The 24927-nt window shown below is 61.2% G+C and overlaps 7 protein-coding genes across 7 annotated transcripts; 3 read left to right on the top strand and 4 right to left on the bottom strand.

Moving 5' to 3' along the window:
- Window positions 1-3576: 3576 nt before the first annotated feature.
- Window positions 3577-7623, top strand: A1Q1_03445 (uncharacterized protein; the record flags this gene model as incomplete). Its single annotated transcript, XM_014323243.1, has 1 exon — window positions 3577-7623. The coding sequence occupies one exon, from the start codon at window positions 3577-3579 to the stop codon at window positions 7621-7623; it is 4047 nt and encodes a 1348-aa protein (XP_014178718.1).
- A 1095-nt stretch (window positions 7624-8718) lies between these two features.
- A1Q1_03444 (calmodulin-dependent protein kinase I) lies at window positions 8719-10458 on the top strand (the record flags this gene model as incomplete). Its single annotated transcript, XM_014323242.1, has 3 exons — window positions 8719-8885; window positions 9208-9426; window positions 9498-10458. The coding sequence occupies 3 exons, from the start codon at window positions 8719-8721 to the stop codon at window positions 10456-10458; spliced, it is 1347 nt and encodes a 448-aa protein (XP_014178717.1).
- Window positions 10459-10539: 81 nt separating this feature from the next.
- Window positions 10540-13430, bottom strand: A1Q1_03443 (uncharacterized protein; the record flags this gene model as incomplete). The annotated part of the gene is made up of 3 exons (XM_014323241.1): window positions 10540-10597; window positions 10886-13285; window positions 13327-13430. 3 exons carry the CDS (start codon window positions 13428-13430, stop codon window positions 10540-10542), a joined length of 2562 nt encoding a protein of 853 aa, XP_014178716.1.
- Window positions 13431-13697: 267 nt separating this feature from the next.
- Window positions 13698-14601, top strand: A1Q1_03442 (uncharacterized protein; the record flags this gene model as incomplete). The annotated part of the gene is made up of 4 exons (XM_014323240.1): window positions 13698-13729; window positions 13808-14002; window positions 14122-14326; window positions 14377-14601. 4 exons carry the CDS (start codon window positions 13698-13700, stop codon window positions 14599-14601), a joined length of 657 nt encoding a protein of 218 aa, XP_014178715.1.
- A 53-nt stretch (window positions 14602-14654) lies between these two features.
- A1Q1_03441 (uncharacterized protein) lies at window positions 14655-17134 on the bottom strand (the record flags this gene model as incomplete). Its single annotated transcript, XM_014323239.1, has 3 exons — window positions 14655-16526; window positions 16564-16938; window positions 17003-17134. 3 exons carry the CDS (start codon window positions 17132-17134, stop codon window positions 14655-14657), a joined length of 2379 nt encoding a protein of 792 aa, XP_014178714.1.
- A 698-nt stretch (window positions 17135-17832) lies between these two features.
- On the bottom strand, window positions 17833-21872 carry A1Q1_03440 (uncharacterized protein; the record flags this gene model as incomplete). Its single annotated transcript, XM_014323238.1, has 2 exons — window positions 17833-21239; window positions 21416-21872. 2 exons carry the CDS (start codon window positions 21870-21872, stop codon window positions 17833-17835), a joined length of 3864 nt encoding a protein of 1287 aa, XP_014178713.1.
- A 509-nt stretch (window positions 21873-22381) lies between these two features.
- On the bottom strand, window positions 22382-24867 carry A1Q1_03439 (O-mannosyltransferase; the record flags this gene model as incomplete). The annotated part of the gene is made up of 4 exons (XM_014323237.1): window positions 22382-23917; window positions 23955-24226; window positions 24265-24730; window positions 24787-24867. 4 exons carry the CDS (start codon window positions 24865-24867, stop codon window positions 22382-22384), a joined length of 2355 nt encoding a protein of 784 aa, XP_014178712.1.
- Window positions 24868-24927: the final 60 nt, after the last annotated feature.

The raw sequence follows: 24927 nt of genomic DNA, 5'->3' as shown, positions 1-24927 counted from the left end.
GACTCGACAGCGTGAGTACACTTCCCGCTAACAATCGTCTCAGAGGACTGCGTCACTTGAAGAGTGGGTGTGAAGGTTATTCACTCACCGACTAAGCATAAGTCCACCCACCCCCTTGCTTGTTGCCAACAAACTATGCATGGGGTCCATCTTCCGCCATGATCTGGAGAGCACGGGACTCTAAGCGACTCTGTGGAAGGGTGTTCCCGAGGTTGTTCTCGGCTTCCGCGGCAGCCGACGATGCCCTCCTTTACAGCCCAAGTACCGTTGTGAGGCGAGGTCGTTGCTGTTGTCGGGGCGGGTGCAGATGTGCCATCTGAGCAGTTTCCGGAAGGGACGTCGATAAAGTGGGTGTCCTGCCTCGTTTTCGCCCGTCTCCACCTCGCTTTGACAACATCATGCTGGGTCATGTCCACTTCCACCTACTTCTCGTGACACCGGTGACGCTCCCAATCTGTTGGACGTTGCGAAAGTCTTCTGAGTGAGGAGTGAAGGTCGAAGTGGCGAGATGATCGTAGATAGAATGGAGTGAACCGCCCAGGGAGTGGTGCAGTCAGACCTCCAGGGGCAGTGGCGACGACGAAGGAACATCAATCGGTCGGGGAGTGATAGGCGTCGTGCGTAGGTGACCCGCTCTCGACAAACGAAGGGCGACGAGACGTCAAGAAACCTGGCGGGAGGGCCGTTGATATGCAGACACGGGCGCAGTGGCGAGCGAGTGTTCGTGCTCTGGTCGACTTTTATGCTTATCCTCGTCAAGCTCTACACACTGCGAAGTGCGCAGTCATCAGCATGCTGTGGGCGTCAAAGCGAACTGATGGGCAGTCGCACAGATGCTCCACGACCTTCACGTCAGCTCGTTGTCCAGATGCAGCGGTCCATTCAGTCGCCTTACGTTGGGTGAGGTCAGGTTGCGTATTTGGCATTCCTGCGCAGCCGCTGTGCGCCTCGCCACGGAGCCGAGATAACGCTCGAGCATACTGGAGTTGGCAGCTCTGCCAAGAACTTCCTGGTTGGGGCAGTCGTGCCAGCGACTGCTCACTTGCTGCGGATAAGAGCGCAGTCTCTGGGGATTGGTGCTGGCGGTCGTGTGCTCTGCCTGTCTTCAGTGCGCAGCAGCCGCAGCAATTGCTTCCCGCGCGTACAAAAATAAAGAGGTTGAAGAGTAACTCACGTGTCAGAAGCTCCACAGCCTCAGTGTGCTGGCTTCGTATCGATACGGTCGTGGTAGACTCGAAGTCAGTTCGGGTTTGGCCGACTCCACTTCTTGACTGATGCGCCGTTCAACGCTTGAGGAGGCGATGGGCTTTTGCATGGTGGTGGCTGTAGTCATCGGCCGTAGATCGAAGTAGAGGCCCGGTGACAAGCGGGGTGAGCCCGAGACAACTTTGCTAGCTGAGCATTTGGCGAATCTGTCTTCCCTCTGGCCATCATTCCCTTTGACTGCGGTATGAACATCTCGCCGTCCCACTCACCATCCCTCGTATTGCTGGAAAGCGGTACCTCACGTGAGCAGTTGCGGTCAATACGGGAGTAAGGCAAGCACGAATGCGTAAGAGTTTGTGAGCGGGGAAGGTGAGTTCTTTCACCGCCTTAAAGCGGACAGATATTCAGAGGGGCTGGCAGAGCTTTGCTGGAGTGGAAGGAGCAGCGAGAGGGCGGCCACTGTCGCACTGCGTGTTCGGTAAGTGGAGTGCTGGACGGGTAGCTTTGTGCTTGGAGAACGTTTCGAACTTTAGTCAAGTGCGGGTAAGGCAGGTGGCAATGGCAGGTGATGGATGAACACGTAACAGAGTTGTCAGGACGGCGAGGAAGATCTCCAGAAGTAAGGTGGAGGTGTCTGTGTGTGACTGCGCAGACGTTCCGGACCGGCCGACCGGCGCTACCGGCCGACTGTTGGCTGCTATCATGCTGTTCAAATGATCGGCTGACTGATCGGTCAGCGAAAGCGAGAGATTGGTCAATCCAGGCGCCGTGGCGCCGCCACCATAGCGCGCGTACTTCTACGCCATCGCCCATAGATCGCATTCCGAAGAGGAAGACGGGGCACCCTGAGGGCCCCGATCTTGCGGAGGATCATCGCTCTGCAACATGGCTTCATCGCCGAGTGAGAGGACGAAGACGACGTCAGCGATGTGGAGTATGCATGGAGCCTGGTGGTCTCCCGAACTCTGTTAATGGGAGAGTTAGCACTGCTACAGCTCCCGATGCAGGACGGAAGTGGCTTGATAGCAGCGGGTGGGTTTCAGAATTGATTCCAGCCCCGACATCGATTCCGATCAGATGGTTTCGTCAGCGAGGCAATTCGAGCACGTTGCTCTGCAGAGAACGAGGCACGCCTGGCGTGGAGCATGCAGTTCGTAATTATGCCCTCTCACGGACGATGGATGCGATGGGTCCGTGCTATCGGGGTCCGTGAGCGTGACAGAGATAATATGCCCGAACCTGACGCCTCATGTTTATCACGCCGAGTGCCCCACAATCCTCCGAAATCTGGCGCCTGCCCGATTCACTCTCCCGTCCACTCCAGTCCGAATGCGATGCTGTCGTCATGTCTGAGATGAACGTTGTCATCAAGACTACGGCAAGCCAGTGGAGTTACCATGCTGCAACAGCCATCAAGTGTTGCGCCCGTTGACAAGACACCGCTTAGCTCTCGGCATCCTTGTGCGCTTGTTCCCCGCAGGGAAGATGAAGGAGGGTTGGGAAGGGGTTCTGGATTCTAGAAGGTCAGCATCCGACGGGAATGGCGGGTTCCAGAGTAGAATGCTGCTGTGTGGAAAAGCCAAGACCAAGGTGCAAGGCTGGCGTCGAGGACGCTGGAGGTTGTTTCCAAGTCTCCTCCTACCCGAGTCGGGAAAGGGTAGAGTTAGGATTCATCCGAGATGAGCTGGGCGAGGCTGGACTTTTTGCGCGGGCAGAGTGGGCGGGCAGCTTGCAGGCTGGTGCACGCAGGGTCTGCACTCGACAAATGAGACCGCGTCTAATGGAAATGTCAGATCGATTAGAACTGATTAGCGGTGAATAAGTGCGGAGGCATAAGCGATGTTAATGCGCTGATTAGACAGAGGTGTCACGTGATTGTCGCTTATGGCCGTTGCAGGGTACGAATTCGAGATATTGGCGGTGGCGAAGGGCGGTGTCGTGATTTTTAGGTGTCGGATAAGCACGTCATCTTACACCAGTCGTTGATTAGACCTCCGGTGGACCGGCAGCCCTACCCAACACGAATCAGGTGCACCAAATGGCCGGTCCCGACCACTCACAGCGCTGCGATTCCGAACGACGCTCCTTGGTCTGCCATCTGTCGTGACCACAACGAAACCGAAACAGCCTGCTGCACAACGCAGGCGTCCTTGCTCGCATTTCGGGGCTCACCATTCCTTCCCTTCCTATTTCTTTCACGACCTCTTCCGCCCTTGTACCAGCTTCCCCTTTGTTCCTCTCTCTCTTTTTCTCTTTACTCTCTCCAAAACCAACCTTTCGGACACTCACGAGCTAGCTAGGGCTGTAGGATAGGTGAGCAGCCCGCTTCATCGCTAGCCCGGTACCACGGCTAACTTTTTGCCAGACACAATGTCCCTCGTTGCCTCGCTCGTCCGACTCGCGCCCACCGTGGCTCACCCCGTCCCCGGTGTGCCCAGCGAAGTTAACAAGCTCAACCCCTACCTTCCCCTCCCCAAGGACACCCAGCTCCTTACCAACTCGACCTTCCTCCCGTCGCTCCCGAGCGCTTCCACCGGCGTCGTTCACGTTCTTGGCGCTGAGTCTGCTCAGGCTCCTCGCTCGCCCAAGGCTGTCTCGATCATCTCCCGCACTGCCCAGGAGGCTTATGACCACGCCATTATCGCCCAGCGTCTCGCCAAGTCGAACGATGTGATTGTCTACCACTTTGTCGCTCCCGCCGCTCTGGAGGGCAAGGTCGAGGAGGTCGACGCCTCCAAGCTGCTTTCCTCAGCTCCTCTCGAGCTCGAGGGAGACTTCGCTGAGGCTCTCCCCAAGGCCTTTGACGCCGCCTCTCTCGAGGTCCTCAAGCTCACCCGCCGCGCTCAGCCCGTTCTCTCCGGCTCTGCTGAGGGTGACCGCGCCGTTCTCAACTTCCTTCCCACTTCGCTCAAGTCTAAGGGCGTCGTTGACATCGTCCTCGCTTCCCCTCTCAACAGCCAGAAAATTGCGGGCGTCAAGGCCAAGGAGGTCGTTGTTGTAGAGGGTGGTAACGGCAAGTACGGCTCTGCTTGGGCTGCCGTCGTCGACGCTCTCGACGGACAGGAGGCTACTATCCGCTCTGTCCTTGTCGCTTCCCCCAAGGCTATCAGCCAGCTCGATGCTGCCATCGCCTCCAGCGCTCCTGTTTCGCGCATTGGATCCCCCTCGGCTATCCCCGAGATTCCCTCCAGCTCGATCACCGTTCCCTCCGCCGAGTCGACCTACACCTCGCTCCTGGAGGCTACTCCCCACCCCCTCGAGATCCTGAACGACCCCGCTCATCTGTCGGCTAACGAGTCGACCTCCCCCCTCTACGCCTTCGGTAAGGCTGTCGCTATCCGCACTGAGCGTGAGCGCCTTGTTGAGCTTGTCAAGAAGGTCCTGAAGAACCCCGACACCCGCAAGGAGGTCCACACCGCCCTTGCTGACTGGCTCCTCGTCAAGGACGACAAGAAGAGCGCCGAGGCTGGCGAGAAGGCCGCCCAGGCCCTCGGCCAGGGTGCCAACGAGGACGAGACTGAGCTCGTTGCTCTCGGCAAGAAGGGTCACTGGACCAAGACTGCCCTCTGGATCGTCATCTCCAACTCGTGGGCTGCTGACCTCGCTTCGTCTGGCCTCCACCACGCCCTCGTCTCTGGCCTCGACATCAACCTCCTCGTCTACGAGACCCAGCCCTCGCCCTTCTCGCCCCTCGCCGAGAAGCAGCGCGAGCGCAAGAAGGACCTCGCCCTCTACGCCCTCAACCTGGGAGACGTCTACGTCTCGTCGGTCGCTGTGTTCGCCGACTACGCCAACGTCATCAACGCCATGCGCGAGGCTGAGGCCTATAGCGGCCCTTCGCTCGTCCTCGCCTACCTCCCCTGGGGTGAGAAGGAGGACGGTGCCACCATTGGCACCAACGACAAGGTCGGCCCTCTTGAGCGCCTCCGCGAGACTAAGCGTGCTGTCTCTGGCGGCTGGTGGCCCCTCTTCCGCTGGAATCCTACCGCGGCCGACGAGAAGCGCTTCACTCTCGACGCTCCCCACATCAAGAACGCTCTTGCTGAGTTCCTCGACCGCCAGAGCCACCTCTCGCAGCTCACTCGCGCTGAGCCCGCGATCGACCCCAAGGTTACCGGCTCGAAGGGCACTGACCTCGCCGCCGCCCGCAAGCAGAAGGCTCGCGAGGCTTACGACCGTCTCCTGAACGCCCTCGACGGCCCTGGCCTCCTCGTCCTCTTCGCCTCTGACGGTGGCAACGCTGAGAAGACCGCTAAGCAGCTCGTCTCTCGCGCCAAGATGCGTGGTGTTTCTGCCTCGCTTCGTGTCCTTGACTCCATCGCCGAGGACATCATTGGCAACCTCGCCGAGGAGGCCAACGTTGTCATCGTCACCTCGACCGCCGGTCAGGGCGAGTCGCCCCTGAATGGCCGTGAGTTCCACAAGGCTCTCGCCAAGGTCGACGCTGCCGAGGTCAAGTCCAAGCTCGCCGACACCAAGATCTCGGTCTTCGCCATGGGTGACTCCAAGTACTGGCCCCGCAAGGAGGACTACATCTACTACAACAAGCCCGGAAAGGACCTCTTTGCCAAGCTCACCGGCCTTGGCGTCACTGAGCTCATTCCCCTCGGTCTCGGTGACGACTCTGACGCCGACGGATGGAAGACGGGCTACAAGCCTTGGGAGGCTGAACTCTGGAAGGCCCTTGGCGTCGACTCGGTCGACGTTATCGAGGAGGCCGAGGAGGTCGTTGCCAACGAGCACATCAAGATTGCCTCGAACTACCTCCGTGGTACCATTCTCGAGGGTCTCGCCGACAAGAGCACTGGTGCCATCGGTGCCTCGGACCAGCAGCTCACCAAGTTCCACGGTACCTACATGCAGGACGACCGTGACATCCGCGAGTCGCTCGCCGCCCAGGGCCTCGAGCCTGCCTACTCGTTCATGATCCGTGTCCGTATGCCCGGTGGTGTCTGTACCCCCGAGCAGTGGCTCCACATGGACCGCATCGCCGACGAGCACGGCAACAGCACCTTCAAGCTCACGACCCGTCAGACCTTCCAGTTCCACGGTGTCGTCAAGGCTCACCTCAAGCCCGCCATGCAGGCCATCAACCGCTCGCTGCTTGACACCATTGCTGCCTGTGGTGACGTCAACCGTAACGTTCTCTGCTCCTTCAACCCGAACATCTCCAACGTTCACCAGGACGCTTACCAGTTCGCCACCGACATCTCTGAGCACCTCCTGCCCAAGACCACCGCCTACCACGAGATCTGGCTCGACAAGAAGCCCGTCTTCACTGGCGCTGTCCAGGACATGGAGCCCCTCTATGGCCCTTACTACCTTCCCCGAAAGTTCAAGATCGCCGTCGCCGTTCCCCCTGACAACGCCGTCGACGTCTTCACCAACGACCTCGGCTTCATCGCCATCGTTGAGAACGACAAGATCATCGGTTACAACGTCTCCGTCGGTGGAGGTATGGGTGTCACCCACTCCAACAAGAAGACGTACCCTCGTCTTGCTGACGTTCTTGGTTTCGTCACTCCTGAGGACGGTGTTCTCGCTGCTGAGGCTGTCATGCTCACCCAGCGTGACTTCGGTAACCGTCAGGACCGTAAGAACGCTCGTCTCAAGTACACTGTCGACCGCCTCGGTGTCCCCACCTTCAAGGCTGAGGTTGAGAAGCGCATGAAGAAGCCCTTCCAGCCCGCCAAGCCGTACACCTTTGACTCGAACCTCGACCAGTTCGGCTGGGAGAAGGGACAGGACGGCAAGAACCACTTCACGCTGTTCATCGAGAACGGTCGTGTCGAGAACACTGCCCAGCACCAGTTCAAGGACGGTCTCCGCGAGATTGCCCAGGTCCACAAGGGCATGTTCCGCCTGACTGCCAACCAGCACGTCATCCTCTGCGACGTCGACGACGCCGACCTGCCCAACATCAAGCGTCTCCTTGCCAAGTGGGGTCTCGACAACATCAACCACTCTGGTCTCCGTCTCTCGTCCTCGGCCTGTGTCGCCTTCCCGACCTGTGGTCTTGCCATGGCCGAGTCGGAGCGCTACCTCCCCGTCCTCATCGACAAGGTCGAGAAGATCTGCGAGGAGGCCGGCGTCGGCCACGACGCGCTCGTCATGCGCATGTCCGGATGCCCGAACGGATGCTCGCGTCCGTGGGCCGCCGAGGTCGCCTTTGTCGGCAAGGCGCCCGGCTCGTACATGATGCTTCTCGGTGGAGGGTACAACGGAGAGCGCCTGAACAAGCCGTTCAAGGAGAGCGTGACCGAGCCCGAGATCCTGGAGATCATGGGCGACCTCATCCGACGATGGGCCAAGGAGCGCAACGACGGCGAGCGCTTCGGCGACTGGACCGTCCGCGCCGGCATCATTGCGCCGACCAAGAGCGGCAAGACGTTCTACGAGAACTCGTGTATTGCGTAAAAAGATTTAGTGGTACAGGTATTACCGTAAAAAAGGGATCAGCGTTCAGCGTATCTATTAGAGTTGTTGCAGTCATATATCATATAGTCATGTTATGGATTCTTGCATTTTCCGGACAGTCCTGTGCACGAAGAGGGTCGAGGAGTTGAGGTTGTCGATGGTTGTGGTGGACGAGCACACTCCTCCTGTGCCTGCCACTCTTGAATGGCTCGGGAGATGAATGGTTTGCTATGGCTAGCTAGCCTATATCGCGGGCTAATTGCAGGAGTAACGTGGTGTGTATCTCCTTGGAATGCAGGAGGACGGGAAGATGAAGGCTTACGGGCTAGTTCCTCTGAAGCACGCACGTCCTAGCGGAAATCATGGAAAAAGCTATCTGAAGCGAAGAGGCTGTGGACCAGTTTCAGCGCGGATCGTGCAGTGGTCATGCGCGGCGGCGTTGACTGGTCGAACATAGTCCCGAGGCTCTCTGACTCGGTTCCCTAGTGGAAGAGTGTCGCACGACCAAAGAGCATGCGCATCTCTCCTTTGTTGCGCAGAGAGCACACTTGACGGGCGTCGACTTGTCCCCCTCCCAGATCCACCAGAAAGGCAGACACGTCCCCGCACCACTGGAGCCACTGGGCGTTCTAATTCAAGTGTCTTGAGGTTTTGGGCGGGCCTGGTGGATGCTCCAAGTGATCCCTTCAAACATTCCCTAATTCCCTAATAACCCTGGCCTATTCGAGCCGCCTCACCCCGTCACCCGACCATTATCAGCGGTGAGGTCACCCTGGATAATCTCGCCTCGGTGCGTCGGGTGGTCAAGAGATAGTTCACGCAATTACACCGGTACAGCGGCACAGTGCACAGCAACTGCCGTGCATCCCGTCTTCCTCCCACACTTTACATCTTTCACTCTTCGTTACACCTTTCTCTTTCCTCTCACTCATCTCAGTTACTTGCGAACCCAATCGGCCAGATCGCTCGCTATCTCGATTACTTGCTCGACTTGCTCACTCCGCTTCCCTTCCACCCATAACCCCCGCGCTCCCGAGCCCTAGCTTCCTCCTTCCCGCACGCTCACTTCGCTTCTCTCGGAAGCTCCCAGCCGCCATGGGCATCACGTCCGACCTGCGCGATGTGCTGCTTTCTCAGCCCAAGTCGTTCAAGAAGAAGAAGGAGTACAGCCTCGAGGAGCTCCTGGGCCGCGGCGGGTTTGGCAAGGTCGTGCGCGCGACGTGGCGCCCGCCAGGAGGCGAGGAGAAGGAGGTCGCTCTCAAGTGAGTGAGCAGTGCCGGAGCCGGCGGTGGCGGCACGAGCGTCGGCGGTGGTCACAGACGTGTGCTGGGCGTCGAATCGTCAGGCTGCGGGGATGGGATCGGTGACTCAACTCGAGACGCGGCACGTCACGGAGACGTCACTGCTGCGGTCGGTTGTTGTGCTCTGTGCGCCCCGCTGCGGTAACGTTGCGCCGTGACGCCCGCCCTTCACCTCGCTGCGTCCGCTTCCTCGCCGCTGTCCAGCCTCCGAGCCGCAGCCATGAGCACATGCTTTCCCGCTTTCCGCGCAGCTATGCGAAGCGTCATATCAAGCTGACTTCAGAATCGTCCCCAAGAAGTTAGTTAAGGACCCGTCGACGATCATGGACGAGATCAACGTGCTCAAGGATCTGGATAACCCGCACATCGTGCACGTGTGGGACCACTTTGAGAGCCGCGACAAGTACTACATTGCGTTCGAGCTTGCGATCGGCGGTGAGCTCTTCGATCGGATTACGGAGCGGGGGCGGTTCACGGAGAAGGACGCGGGAGATTGTATCCGGTGAGTAGTTATGCGCCGAGAGTGGGGTGTCCGCTAAAAGTTGATTGAGGAGCTTCTTAGCTGACCCGCAGACAAGTCCTCGAGGCTACTGCGTACCTGCACGCGCACCAAATCGTGCACCGCGACCTGAAGCCGGAGAACATTCTCTTTAAGACGCGGGATCCTGTCTCTCCCATCGTCATTGCCGATTTCGGTATCGCGAAGCACCTCGAGCCCGACGAGGAGATCACCTCGATGGCCGGATCCTTCGGCTACGCCGCCCCCGAGGTGCTGCTCGGCAAGCCGCACTCCTACCCTGTCGACCTGTGGTCCACGGGCGTGATCGCGTACACGCTCTTGTGCGGGTACAGTCCGTTCCGGAGCGACGACAAGGCCGAGCTGATCCGGGAAACGACTAGAGGGAAAGTAACCTTCCACGACCGGTTCTGGAAGCACGTCTCTGAGCCGGCGAAGGACTTCATCCGAAAGCTTCTGGTGGTGGACCCGAAGCAGCGCCTGACGGCCGCGCAAGCGCTGCAGCACCCATGGATCGTGGCGAGCCGAGGCGCAATGAAGGAGGAGGACGCGGCGCGCTCGGCAGGCTATGACCTGAGCTCGAACATTCGCGAGAACTTCAACCCACGGAAGAAGTGGAGCGACGCGCTCAACGTCATCATGGCCAGCAATGCTCTCAAGGCAGCGGGACGGAAGAAGGAGGAGCCCCTCGACTCGGACAGCAGCAGTGAGGAGGGCTACGCCACGGCCGACAGCGAGGCCAGCCCCGCCTCTGCCCCAGCCACCTCGGCCGGAGCAGCGGCAGCCGGCGCCGCGCCAGCCGTGCCCGCCGCCGCGGCCGTCCAGGCTTCAGCCCAAGCCGCCCAGGCTGATGTCCGAACACCCAGCCCGGCGCAAAGTACACCGCGCACGCCCCAGACGCCCGCGACGCCCAAACCCTCCACGCCAGGCGTGCAGAGCGAGCGCGCTCCCTCGCGGAGCAGCTCCGGGTTCGGCCTCGCCGGGCTCGTGAACAGCCTCAAGGCCCAGAAACTCTAGCAGAGCGGGTCCCTGAAACGCCGCCTCTCGAAACGGCCCTTGTTGAAACGGAGGCGAGTCAAATGACCTTTTCTTCCTTCCTTACGCATAGACCTGAACTTCCACACCTTGTAGATTAGCCATACCCCAGAGATATCCACTGCGTAACGTGTCCATTGGAGTGCTGCATGCTGCATCGTCGTCTAGTTATCTACTGGACCGATATGAGTCGAACCGATGTGGGCTAACTCATACTGTGGGTTGGGACTCGCGGTTCGCTGCGCTCACCGTTCACCGCCTAATGTTGTGCGGGATCTCGAGCGGGATCCGGACCCAAGTCCCACCACACACGCAGTTCATGTTCCAATTCTTCCTCCAGGCGGACCAAGGCGACGCCGGCCCAGTGCGCATGACGTTGCTAACGGCCAGCACCGTGCGTGCCCCGCACCGATCGCAAACGGCAGTGGGCATCTCGCCGACCTGGGCGAAACTAGCGCCGTCGCGTTCAGGCTGCACGGCGGGAGCCTCGAAGAGCGCCGAGGGCGCAGGGAGAGCGGCGAGGACGGGGCCGAGCTGCGGCGCGAGCGGCGCAATGTCCAGCCCGAGGAGGGAGGCGCATACCTCTGCGTCGCCTGGACGGGCGAGTTTGGACAGACTGCCCAGCACCTCGCCCCAGGCGTTCAGGTCCACACCCTCCGTCGCAGTCGCGTCTGATACGCGCGTCTGCGCAACGGCAGTCGCCTGCGGACACCGTGTGAGCATCATTGCGCTCTCTGGGGGCCGAATGGGGCGGTCGAGCTGCGCGACAAACTTGGCGAAGGCCGCACACAGCGCGACGAGCCGGGCTACGATCCGCCGCAAAAGCGGGTGCACGAGGTACAGCACGCGACTCGTACCCGAGGCCTCGGCGTCGGCGCCGTTCCACTCCACAGACGCCTTCTCGGCCACAGCGTCCCGGAACACCTGTCCGAGCAGGGCCACACTCCACTCGAACACGTCAACGAGGTGCCAGACACTGTCGAGGTCGAAGCTGATCACGCCTCCTTCCTCGTTGCCGCACAGGAAGAAGATCTGAGACGCCTCGCCGAGCCGGATCAGCTCGGCTGCATAGGCGCGCCGCCCGTCGTCGGCTTGCGCCCACACTGCGACTTGGATGCGGAGGAGGTGCGGGACGTAGCTCCGCGAGTGCTTCGTGAAGAGGTTCAGCGCCTGCTTCAGGATTGCGGCGGAGAGGGGGCCCGCTTCCGACCGAGGAACCAGCGCGAACGCGGCGCGCACCGCGTCGCTCCAATCTACGCCTTGCACGACGGCGAGTTCGATGGAACGCGCACACCGCTCGGCGATGTGGTTCAGAGATTCCTCGGGGTGCGCCGGCGCGCCGAGACGGGGCGAAGGGATGAGACGCGGCCGAGAGCCGCCTCCTCCGACAGCTACCAGGCCCATCTCGCCGCGCGTCACGCCCTGGCTCGGAATCAGGGCCAGGTCGATGTTGCCCACACTCGGGTCGAGGGCGAACTGCTCGCCCACGAGCGCCTTCCACCGCGGCGCGCCGCCTGCGCTCGTGTCGTTCTCAGAATGAGGGGCCAGGTTGATGTGGGACAAGAACAGGCCTTCGTTGTTCGACACGAGGCCCATGGCCAGCGTATGCGGCGGCACGTCGGGCAGCACCGTCATGGCCAGGATCGACGTGCCTTCCGGCGACACGGTGGTGGTTTTCGACTCGACGGAGGGCGCCCAGTCCTGCGACGCCGCGGCGTCGTCGCCCGATCCGAGCTCCTTGAACCCGTCCACGACGGCTACGGAGCGCTTGCGCAGCTCGACGTACTCGAACCGCATGCGGACGCGGGGCGGCGGGCCAAACGTCATGTCCACGTCGCGGTAGATCATGCTCAGGCCGACGCCCTCGCTCCCGTCTCCGTCGGGGAGGGGTACAAAGGCAACCTCCTCGAGGCTGGCGTGGGGCGGCGAGGTCGCGCCCTCGAACGGCTTGGGCTGCGCGTGCGGGAGTGCCGGCAAAGGCGTCGTGGCCAGGTACGGCATGTTGTTGCTGTCGAGACCAATGTCGATGCGCGTCACATTGATCTCGCCGTCGCGCTCGACGGCCGCCCACACCGCGTCGCTGCCGCCGACCATGCCAAGCCACCCGCGCTCAGCTCGGTACGTCCCCGAACTCGTCACAGGTCCTGGGTTGTTCAGACTCGCGTAGCTTCGAATCCCGAGCGGACACCGCAGGGCATTCAGCGTCCAGGAAAGTGGGGCCGCGTTCCCGCTCTCAGCGGCCGAGACGCTCTCGGTCGGTACGGCGTGCGAGCTTCGCGTGTCGAGCACAACGGTCGCGGGCAGCGGGTGTGGGTGCAGGAAGTAGATGAGGTCGGTCGAGAGGAGGACTATGCTGGGTCCCCGGGAGCGCGCCGTGAAGTGTCCCGGGGGCGGGACGGGTCCGAGACCCGGGGCGGCCTTCTGCCCACTCGGGCTCAGCTTCGTGCGCGGCGGGTAGACGTGTAGGACAGCAAGCGGGGGAGACGACAGGGGCATAGTGGCCAGCGTCGGCCATCCGCCCTGCAGCGACGAGGGCTCGAGCAGGCTCGATGCAAAAACCATGAAGTCTCCCCGCTCCTCGATCCGCGGCACGCCAAGGTTCTCGCTCGGCCCATTGTTGAAGAAGGACGTGAGCCACGCCCCGTCAGGCGACACGCTCATCATCTCCGATTTGCTGAAGATGGGCGGGAGCGCGATCGACCGCGGCGCAGACTCGGTAAACACGGAAGTCATAACGTGGTGCCGTCCCATCCGCCCAGAGGGCGGGTAGATCAGATACGACGAGCCCGGGTGGAAAGCTGCAAGGCTCCTGCAATGTCAGCTTGAGGAGCCCCTTATCGAATAGCTCACCTGCCGGAGACTTTGCGGCGCGACGCTTCGGTCAGGCGCTGCATCCGACGGAGGCCATCGCGAGAGGTCTCTGCCTCTTCGGGCGATGTCGTGGCGTCGACCATTTTGATGTGCTGGTAGCGGATGTTGACGACTACGAGCTTGATGATGATGGTCGCCTCGACACCAGCGACGGTGGACGGTATCAGGCAGCACCTGATTTGGTTCCGCTAATCGCTCGCCTTGGTCCGCTTATACAATGACCTCCACCGAGGGAAGGCAGACGCAATGTGTGAGGTCATCACCGTGATTTTGCCAGCTCCCCTTTCAACAACACCGAGCAAAAGTCATCCCCTGCAACTCCTTCTTGTCTCTCTTGACTCACAGCCAGCATGTTCGGAGCCATTGTTGCGGGCCGATTGGTGTGAGTAACTCTCTTCCCAAGCTAGAGCCAGTCGCTCGTAGTTCCCCAGCTGACAACAGGCAAACGAATCTCCAGCAGATGTGAGCTGCCTAGTATCCCCGGAAGAGCTGACAGATCCAGCGACGAGACACACTTCGTCTTCCTGCTCGAGAACCCCTATGAGATTCACCACCTGACTGTCTTCCTGACAGGGACGCCCTTCCCCGAAGGCTACGGCGCGACGGTACACTATGCGTGGCCGAACGCGCCGAACGACTGGATTGCGCTGGGAGGGTGAGTCTGACGAGCCGCGAAGCGGCGAAGTATTAGCATCTCAGCTCCAGTCCTTGGCGATCTAAGCATAAGGGGCATCTAGGACAGCTGGCAGTGCTCCGTCTCTAAGCTAACCGCAGACTGACGAATGCGCGCCCCAGCGCAATCTACAAAGTCAATCCGCCCACGAATCAAGCCCAGGGCCCTGCCCAGGTCGGAATCGAGATTGCGCCCCTGGCGGCCGTCGACGCGCTGGTTCAGCAGCGCGCAGCGAGTAGGGAGAAGGGCGCCGAGATTGCAGCCAAGGTCGACGTTGGCAAGGTTGCCGAGAAAGTTGTCAAGAATGTACGTATGCTCTGTTTTCTGGCCGCCTCTACTTTTCCGGAGAAAAATAGGAAAGAGAAGAGAGGGGGGATAGTCCCGTTCTCGCAGCTCGCTGCTCGCTGCTCGCCGCACATGTAGCTGACGTCCAGCTGTGGAACTACCTCCACTCCTTCGGCGACGCGCCGCTCACGCCGCAAACGCCCATCCCGCTCTCAGTCTTCCAGAAGTGGTACGACAATTTCACGCGCAAGCTCGGCAATGACCGGGGCGCATCCTTCCTCGACCGCGAGGATTAGGATGTGGTGACTGGGCTAGACAATATCATATATAATGCATCATGAACATCTATCTACGCGTCTAACGTGGCTTCCTCCTTCTGCTTCCCCTCGTCCACCGGCTCGTCTCCGACGACCGCTTCCACTGCCACTTCCTCTGTCTCCGGGGTCTGCTCTACCCGAGGCTGGGGCTGTAGCGGAGGAGACTGAGATTGAAAGGTCTGAGCCTGCGTCGAGGGTTGTGTCGGAGGAGAAGGAGGCTTAGCAACCGTTGGCGGCAGCTCGGCCAGGGGGCTCACAGCCGCCGCGGGGCGGGAGAACAGGGGCGTAATGGCCGGCTCGGGGGTCAGACTCCTCGCCACGCTGCTCCAGGGTGCATCGACCTCGCGCGTGATGTGGTGGGGGGAGGATGGGCGCTGTGGTCCCGAACTGGGCGGACTCGGGGTGGCGCGGGGGAGCACACTGCTCGAGTTGCCTCTGGCTCCATTGCCACTGCCTGAATGGCTGGCGGTGGGGGCGAAAGTAGGGGCTGAAGTGGAAGCAGAGGTAGCAGAGGCGGAGGGAGCTGAGTGGCCCGCAGCGTCCTCAAAGTCCCACGCAGACTTCAGCCGACTCAGTTCCGTGACGAGACCCCAAACCTGGCGATCTACAGCGCGGAGTGCCGAAAGTCTCTGCTCGAGCGCTGCCCGGGCTTCGGCACGACTTCCAGGCGCCTGCGCAAGGCGAGACAGCTCGCTGACAGTCGTTCCCGGCGATCCAATGCCCGCCTCGCTGAGGTACGCCCTTTGCGTCGGCGCCTCATCCCAGCTTCGCTCCTTCTCCTTGCCCTTACCCTTCTCGAATCGCCGCAGGGCGGCAGCAGCAGCAGCGTGGCGGAGGGGCATGTCGTTCTCGTCGAAGAGCTCGTCAGGAGCACGGCCGCGCTGACTGGGAAGAGTGAAGACGGGAGGAGCTTGAGAGCTGCTCGGTGTCGCTGTGCCGGAGCGAGAGCCAGCCTCGGGCCAGCGCGGCGCGGCGCCTAGGGGCGGACGCACGAACCGACCGGGCGTGATCGGCGCACCCCAGATAGACCGCTGGCGCTCCTCGTCGCTCGATGGCAGGACCGGGCGGGTCTCGCTCGGCGTCTGCGCCGCGCTTGAGGGCTGGTTCGGGATCGGAATTGGAGGCGCGTCACCGTTCACGGTCGGGAGACGGAAGTACTCCTCGAACACAACACGCGTGTTGTCCGCCGCTGCCTGTGCCGCTCCGGCGGCGACGGCGGCAGCCTGCGGTTGTGGGCGAGGCTGCGGGGCGTCTGCCTGGTTCGCCTGGTTCTGCGGGTTCTGCTCGGCGTTCTGAGGCTCTTGCGGGCGCGGAGTTGCCGGCGCACGGGCAGGCGAGAGGACGTCTCGGCGACATGTTGGGCATGCCTGCTGCCTCTCGAGCCAGGAGCGGAGGCAATGGAAGTGGAAGATATGTCCGCAAGCGAGTTTCTTCGGGGTCACGTTCGGACCATCGCTATCCTGCTCCGAGCCCTCGCCACGCGCGACCATCTCCTCACGGCAGATGATGCAGGTGTGGTCGCCGCTAGCTTCGAGTTCGGCAGCCGTCGCATCGGGGTACTGCTCGTCCATGTTGCGAGTCGCGCGGCGGTAGCGCAGGAGGTCGGACCAGCGGGCCATGAACGAGCGCAGGGTCATGTACACATCGCGGAGGATGTGGATCGGGAAGCCGTGGTTGAGGAAGATGACGATGCAGAAGATGAGGTACGTCAGCAGCTTGGCGAAGTCGACGGCCAGATCGATGTAGAACAGGTACATCGACTTTTCCTCCCAGACGGGCGCGTCGACGCGGCCGCGTGCGTGCCGCAGGTCCATAATGCCGACGATGTAACGCGCCCAGATACCGAGGATGGAAGCGATGAGGATGGCGAACTCGGATGCGAAGAGGACGTTCGCGGTGTGCCCCTGCAAGCTGATCGAGGACTGCACCGCGTACACGAACAGTACAAGGTCCGCCACCGTCAGCACGCTCATGACCGACGCCATGCGGACGTGGTACGACGTCGGGGGGCCGGGAGGGGGCACTTGGTCCATCTGGCGTCAGCTGAAGAGACTCTTGACGGTAGCTTACATAGTCGACGCGGTCACCCGAGACCCAGTGGAAGCACTTGAGGAACACAAGCACGCCATAGAAGGCGAGGAAGGTTGCGCTAAAGTCCTCCCGGAAGATGGTGAGCGCGAGCAGCGACTCGGTCAGGAAGATCCACAACCGTTCAAACATGTGTTCGTACTCGATCTGGCGCAACGTGCCGAAGAACACCCGCTTGAACGCAATGCCCGCGAGAATCGCGATGAAGAGCACAAAGTTGCCGAGTACCTGGGTTTCAGCTACCAGTACACCTAAGAAAGCTGTCCACCTTTGCAGGTGGGTAGTGACTTACCATTAGACTCCCACTGCTCTTGCCGAGCGCCACAGCCGCAGCGAAGAAGTTGGGCCGCGAGCGCACCGCATTCACAATAACGGAGCCCGTCAGGCCCGTCGAGAGCAGGCCGTAGGCGACGAGGCGCCTCATGGTGTCGATGTGTCAGCCGCTCTGCAGTAGAAGGAAGGCTGGAGTGCAACTTGATCACTAGTCACTCAGCCCGCGGTGACAGTCTTGATAACGAGCAGTGCTGATGTGTGTCGGGAGGCAGTGTCAAGTCTTGATGAATGCGATTATCGAGGACTCTTGGGAAGCACAGATCTCGACGGTGTCGGGCTTGTTTTGACGGCACCGGCGGGCGGGCTTGCCCGACTGTCGGGTGAACACCTGCGATGGGCCGAGTAGGTGGGTGGAAAGGAATGGATGCTCTCGCCGCGTCGAGAAGCGAGACTAGAGTACCCGGCGCGCGGTGTCGAGGACTGCGTTTTGGTGGTCGCTGGGAGTGATGGTGGAAGTGAGTGTGTGGTGATGCCGAAACGAGCGCAGTCGGTAGACCGAAACGTCACCGTCGTCACCGCTCGCTGTTTGACGTGGCGGTGGCAAACGATCACTGGTGGAGGTTCTTCGGTCCGCACCACATGCGCGCCGCTGCTACTCTTCTAGTTCTGACGTGCTTATCTCGTCCCGACTAGTGCATGGCATGGGACTTCCAGCCACCGGAAGCTACAATCTGCATGCAGACTGACACATTATGCATTAATCTCTGGCAATCTTCGATCTACTACATCTGTGATCTCTACGAGGCTCCTCTCCCTCCGAGCCCATCTCCTACCCTCCCTGCACCTCGTCTAGTACGTGCTCGCCTTGTTCTTGGCCGCCTGGAGCGTCTTGCGCGTCTGGTCGTGGCCCTTCTCGCCCCCCTTAGGGTGTCGGAGGAGATAGCTCGTCGTGTACTGCTCGACCTCGGCGGGGGGCAGCTGGCACTTGCCATCGACCCACTGCTGGAGGACGACGGCGGCCTCCTCGGCGTAGAACTCGCGCTGGTCCGTCTCCTCGCTCAGGGCCACGATCGTGTCCCACAGCTCCCGGGCGCCAACGCCTCCAGCGAGGAGAGAGCGGGTCGTCCACCCCGGCTCGCCGTGCAGCTCGCTCGTGAGCCCGTAGATGAGCGGAAGGACAATGTCCAGCGGCGCCGCCTCGGATGGGTAGAATCGCCGCATCAGGCTCGTGATCACCTTGGAGAGGGCAGGGATGTTGCCCTCCTCCTTGCGCAGGAGCTCGAGCCAGACCGCCTGGCACACCTCCTCCACGCGCGTGTCCGCCGTCTTGAGGATGAGGAGGATGCACTCGAACAGACGCAGAGGACGGGCAAAGTCCTGGTAAAGGTCGTCGAGGGTCAGAAGAGCCGAGTTCAGCGCCTCGAGCGGCGCGACCTTCTCCGCATCGTCCATGCCCGTGTGCGCCACGATGGCGCGCACAACCTCGAGCTGCACCTGGGCGACGTCCACGCGCTCCTGCAGAGAGGTCAGGAACTCAACGTCCTCGGTGCCGACACAAGCGGCGGACTGTGCGTTCGTGAGCGCCTGAGCGAGGTAGTATACGCGGTCCTCGAGCTTGATGTCCGAGCCGTCCTGCACCATGGCGAGCGACTGCAGCGCCTTGGCGGCCGAGAGATACTCCTCCCTCCGCGCGTAGAACTTCCACAGCAGGTCCCTCCGCTCGGGCACAGTCGAGAACGTCTCGTGCAGGTACTTTTCGATGAAGGGCGTGTCAAACTCCAGCAGCTGCTCGGGGCGGCCCATCTCCACAATCCAGTCGTAGAGGTAGAAGTGGAAGAGCTCGTCGTCGCTCTGGATCGCGAGCGCATACGCCTCGTCGCGGATCGTAGCAGCGTTGTCTGGCCGGTTGGCCGCGACGGCATGCGAGAGGGCAGCGTCGTAGTCGCCGAGCGCGAGTACGACGAGCGCATAGCACTCCTGCCGCTGAATCATGAACTCGCGCCGCGGGTCGTCCTTGTGCTGTCCGTCGCGAACATAGTCGCCCGCCTTGTCGTTCGGGTCGATCTCGGTAGCAACCCGCAGCGGCAGCTCGATCGCGCCCCGGATGTCCTTGAGGTCGCGGTACCGCTTGGTGACGTCCTCGAGGCGGGGGAAGACGGCGCGCGCGGCAGACTCGGACGCGCGGCCGAACAACCGCAGCGACTCGGTCAGCTGCTCGTTGCGCTCGATCGGGTCGCGCGTGTTCTCCGCCCGTCGCAGAGCCTCCTCGGCGCGGTACAGAACGACATCTCCCGGTTCGACGAACGTACCGCAGCGCTGCTGCAGGATCGAAGACAACGTGTCGATGCTGAGCTCGGCACCGATCTGCAGCTCGATGAGCGCCGTGACAAGCTGGCGCGCAATCTCCCGTCCGCCCTGGCTCGTAAGCAGGCCCTGGTACGTGAGGCTTGACATGGCCTGCTGCGTCTGCGGCTTGCACTTGGCGATGACGTCCGGGAGCTTGTAGTCGGCGAGCAGGAGGATGAAGGAGATGGCCTCGATGCTCTGCTTCAGCAGCGTCGTGAGGCCGTGCATCGACAGCTCCTCCTGCTCCCACGCGAGCCGCTGGTCGCCGTCGGCCTGGTGGCGCGGGAACGGGTGGTCCTCGACGACCTTGAGCAGCTTGGCGAGGTTCTGCTGCACCTCAAGGAGCGTTTTTTCGGGAACAGCGAGCTTCTGCATACCCTTCGGGGCGGGCACTGTGACCTTGTTGTCCCAGATCGGGCGGAGAAGACGAGCAATGGAGAGCGCGTAGCCGTCGTGGCGGGGCGAGTAGCTGATGGTGCGGGCGCCGTTCGATGACGTCTGGATCACGGGCGGGTCGCACGTCAGGAGAATGTTCATAGCAATGGAGGCGACTTCGGGCTGCTTGCCCGATGTGTCCGCCGCGAGCTGGTAGCACATGGCGGCGACCTGGATGCGTCCGAAAGCGGAGCCACACGTCTTGGCAGCCTCCTCCTTCTCAACACCGATGTCGTCCTGGTACATGTCGACGGGACGGGGCTGGAGCGCCCAGAACATGCCACTGTTAGTGAGGATGAGGAACTGGCGGGCGCCGACGGTAGCCTCGCGCGGGAGCTGGGAGAGGGCGACCGCATCTGGCCGGCGGAGGGCGGGGGGAGAGAAGGCAGGGTTGGTCTTGGTGACCTCGGCGATGGTCCAGACCTGGGCGGGGATGGTACCGCTCTCGACCCACTCCTGCAGGATCGGCTGCGAGTACATGGTCTGGCCAGGCTGAGTGTGGGCGTTTTCGCGTTGGCTCGAGATACGGCCTGCAGCCGTCGTGACGTAGCTGACGATCGTCTTGCTCGTGTCCTCAACCTTTACGGCGATCATGGTGCCGGACGAGTAGAACGAGTTGGCGTCAGCCTTGGTGCAAGCGGGCGGCGGCGGGCGGTGACCGATCAGGCTCAGCATGCCCGAACTGCCGGGGTAGAAGCCAGCGGCGCCGAGGTAGAGACGCGAGCCGTTGGCCGAGATGGCGACGATCCAGACCTTCTTGCTCTCGTTGCTCCGAACCGGGGCGATGTTGACAATCTTGGCGGCTTGGTGCTGAGGAGGCGGTCCGCCATAGTTGAGACGGAGTAGATCGCTCCGCGCGTGGACGTACTTGCCCCTGCTCTCAAACTTGGTGCCGGAGACATCAAACCACTCAATGGTACCGTTAGTCTGCAGAGTGTAGAGACGGTTCTGTTGCGGGTCGAGGACAAACTTCTCGATACCCTCACGGTTCGCTGGCGTGAACAGAGACGGAACCCAGTTGGCGATGACGGACGAGGTGCGGTTCGTGATCCACATCTTCGTTCCGTTTCCGAACCAGCCGCTGTTGGCAGTGTACTCGAGCTCGTAGATGTCGCGGTTGTGACCGAGAAGGAACACGCGGCCGTCGTCGGTGCCCTGGACCTCTGTGAACTGCGCCGGCGAGTCGACCTCGAAGTCGGTCGTGTAGATTGACAGCTCGCCGTTGTCCTCCTGCGACAGACCGAGCATCTTTGTTCGCGACGCGGTCGAGATGATGAGAAGGTGCGTGATGCCGTCGATGAACACATCCTTCCGCGCGCGCACAAGGCCAACAACCTGGATCTCGCCCGCCATCTGGTCGAAGCGACTAAATTCGCGGCCGTCGTTGTAGTTCCACAAGAACAACCTGTTCTCGACAACGAACCATGCCCGTTCGATCTCCTCGAAGATGCCCATCCGCGCGGCCACATGCTTGTCTGCTTGTCAGCTCTACCGCAAAAAACAACTCACGGCTCAACTCAGAGTGCAGAGAATCCGGAATCGGGACGTTCTTTAGGATACGCATGTTGAGAAACGCCTTCGAATCGGCAGGCGGCCGGACGTACACGGGCTCGGCGGCTGGGGTCAGTTAAGCAATGTCACCATAACTCACAAGGAGCAAAGAGGTCCCCAAGGTCGGGCGAGATCTCATTGTCACTGGTGAGGCCACGGTCGATCTTCCCTCGTGCTCGTCCCAGAGGTCCGTAGACGGGGTCCTCGTCCTTGGTGACGGTCTCGAGCTGCTGAGGCTGCAGCGCCGGGACAGTCACGGCCGACTGGTACCCATATCCCTGCCTGGCATTCCAGCTGCCGTACCCCGGCGCACCCAGCGTGCCCGTGTTAGGGGCCGAGAGCGCTCCAGTCTGCGAGTGGGTGTGCTGGTGCTGTCCGAAAGGGATGTGGATGTGCGGAAGTTGCGGGAGGTGCGGGAGGTGCAGGCCATGGTGCTCCGGGTGCTGCTGCTGCTGCTGACCGTAGTTGGCGACCGTGTTGCTGGGCTGGCCGGCAGCAGGGAGCGCAGGGTACACTGGCTGCTGCTGATACCCGCCGTAGGACTGCTGGTAGGACATTGTTGGGCGGGTTGTCGGAGTCGAGTCGGGGCGGATCAGCCGTCACGCAGCCGGGGCCGAAGCTTCTTCACAGCAAAATTCTAGAGATAAGATTCTCTGCAGCTGTGCCCTTGCTGTGCGGATTGGTTGCCGGAGACGCGAAGACTGGTAGACAGAAAACTAGTGATGACAGCGATGACGGGCTAATGTTTCCAGACGTAATCGAGCTTCGAAAGTGTGAGCAAAACCCACGTGGAATAGCTCCCGCACACCCGTCCAAACAATGAGCCCCTAACCTCCACCAGCACTTTCCAGTGGCTGTGGCTGTGAGGCAGCATGCATGTTGTCTTGGTGACGTGCTCCGAAGCTTCGAATGCCATCGTTGCTTAAGCAGAACATTCAGGCTGGAAGTAATGTGCGGAAGAGAAGTATGCATGTACTCGGAAAGTACGTAGGGTATATAGTTTTGTTGTATGAAGTACGACACGCCCTTCCTCGCTCTCAGCGATAAGACGGGCAGACAGCCGGACTTAGTTTCCACCAATGATCATGGTGTCCTCACCAACCTTAACATCGTGCGTGACCTTGGGCTCAAAGTGGAGCGTCCAGGTGGAGAGCATCTTCCTGCGTCCGACCTGCTCGGGCGTGAGGGAGGTGCCGTAAGTGAACGGCGCGAGGAACCAGAAGCACCACAGGACAATCGCAAAGAGGACGGCCATAATGTAGAGCTTGTTGCGGGAGAGAGAGACGCGGCTGACGGGGCGGAGGCGGGTGCGCGGGCCAGCCTTAGACATGGGGTAGTTGACCGCCTCGACGAGGATGAAGTTAATGACACCGCCCGCGACGAGCGCGCTGGCGAGATGCGCCGGAAGGTAGTGGTGGAGGAAACGCTGGCGCGCCATGGTGAAGAAGGGGAAGTAGTGGAAGGCCCAGGCGAGCAGGAAGAAGCCAGTGTTGCGGTAGAGACGGTTGCGGATCGCGGACTCGATGGGCTCAATGCCACGGCGGCGGGCAATCATGTCGGCCGCAAGCACGCCGACGAAGATGGACAGCGCAATGGAGCAGATCCAGTAGTCGAGCAGGTTGCCGATCATGTAAACCTGCTGGCTCTCGTCGGAGTCGGTCCAGAAGGAGACACCGGAGAGGGAGAACGGCCACTCGATCGGCTGCGAGGCGTACGGGTGGTCAGACGACAGTCCCGCGTTGTGCTGCAGCATGAGGATCTGCAGCTCCCACCACTTCTTCAGGAAGGGCATCTTGCGGACCGGCTTCTCGTCGACGTGCGCCGTGCGGTTCTGGAAGTCCTGGCCCTGACCGTCCTCGATGATCTCGTCCACAATCCACGTGAGCGAAGGGTCGTCGGCCTTCTTGTTGCCGTTGACCTCCTGCTGCTTGTGGCCCCAGTCCGGAAGCGCCACCTTGTGCGTCCACAGCCACACATGCGTCTTCATGTGCATGACCTTGATGTGCGACGAAAGCGACTTGATCGGCTCGCCGTCGTGGGCGTCCTCGACCTTGAGCTGGAAGTAGGTCTCATCCTTGCGCTCTTCGTTGTCGGGGTCGATGGTGGTAAACTCGGTGTTGGTCGGCATTGTGGGCGACGCAACGTCGTGGGTGAGGAGGATGGTGTTGGTACCAACGTGGCGGAACTGGACGATGTCGTTTTGGCGAACGACACGGCCGCGTCCGCTCTCGGGAATCTCGCGGGTCGGGAGAATCTGCCAGTGGTTGTTCGTGTCGTTGAACTGGTAGCAGGTGATCTGCTGGCCCTGAGAGCTGATACGGCCATCGGGGTAGCGGAGAGGGTACTTGTCGGGGTGGGAGTGAAGGAACTGCTTGGTGTCCTTGTGCTTGAGGACAATCGTGTCGTAATAACGGACCTCTTGCGCGTTCAGGAGCAGCTCGTTGCCCTGGAGCGTCTCCTGGAACGCGGGAGACATGAACGAGTCGCCAGGACCGGAGAACTTGAGAATCTTGAAGTGAACCCAGAAGAAGGAGAGGTAGAGGATGAAGGGGAAAACGATGAGACCGATGGCACGGTAGATGAAGTGCTTCCACCAGTACGCCTGAATGTCAGCTGAAAGATCGAGATCGTAAGCTCACCATAGTGTGGCCGCGCTTGATGTCGAGGATCTCCCAGAGATCCCAGATAACGGCGGAGCCGACGGTAAAGAACGTGAAGAGGCCGACCATCTTGCAACCGAGGGTGCAGGCCAAGGAGAAACCAGTCGCCAAGAGCCAGAACCACCACTCCTGCGTAAACTCGCGGTAGCGCATCTGGTGGAACTTGACGTAGGAGAAAAGCGTGAGCGCCATGAAGAGGCAGAGGGCGGCGTCGAGGAGAATCAGGCGGGTCTGGGTGATGTGACCGTTGTCTGTTGTGTCAGCTATCCGCCAGTTCTGTCAAGCTCACCGAAGAGAACGAGGAATGCGGAGAAGGCAGAGATGGCGATCGGGTAACCCGACTCGCGCATAATGGCGTAAACGAGGGGAATAGTAACAGCGCCCATGACAGCGACGAAGCTGCGCATCGCAACGTACGGCACGCCGGCCTCGATATAGTCGTCACCGATGGAGTTGAAACCAAAGCTGCCGTTGTAGCCGACGAACCAGCCCGCGAGCGCGTTCAGCATCTTGGCCAGCGGGGGGTGGACGTCAAAGTAGTACTCGCGCCGGAGGTACTGGTTCGCAAAGCCGCCAAAGTGCACCTCGTCGAACACGACCTGGTTCGGATGCCGGATGCCCCAGAAGCGCACGCAGACGGCCGCAAAGGTGAGTGCGAGAGCAACGGCGTAAGACGTCAGTCGCTCCTGTCGCAGATCCTCGGCGTGGATCACGGGGCGGACGGGGTCGACGCGCTGGGCATGAGCTTCGATCCACTTTATGATTTGTTGTTGTCCCAGCAATTCGCACTGGTCAGCAATGGCGCACTCACTTTCCGCTCCTCATACTTCTCAGAAACCGGCAGAGGCGGGCTGTTGCCGCGTGGCCGGCGGTTGCGCGCCTGTACCGACATTGACTAGGTTGGTGGGGTGAAAGGAGAGTTAGGTTGAAGAATGTCGTCCGGATACCTTCA

The sequence above is a fragment of the Trichosporon asahii genome (genome assembly GCF_000293215.1).
Source record: "Trichosporon asahii var. asahii CBS 2479 unplaced genomic scaffold scaffold00056, whole genome shotgun sequence".
NCBI classification, from domain to species: domain Eukaryota; kingdom Fungi; phylum Basidiomycota; class Tremellomycetes; order Trichosporonales; family Trichosporonaceae; genus Trichosporon; species Trichosporon asahii.
The sequence above is the reverse complement of the archived record's forward strand: the minus strand, read 5'-3'. Positions and strand labels throughout refer to the sequence as shown.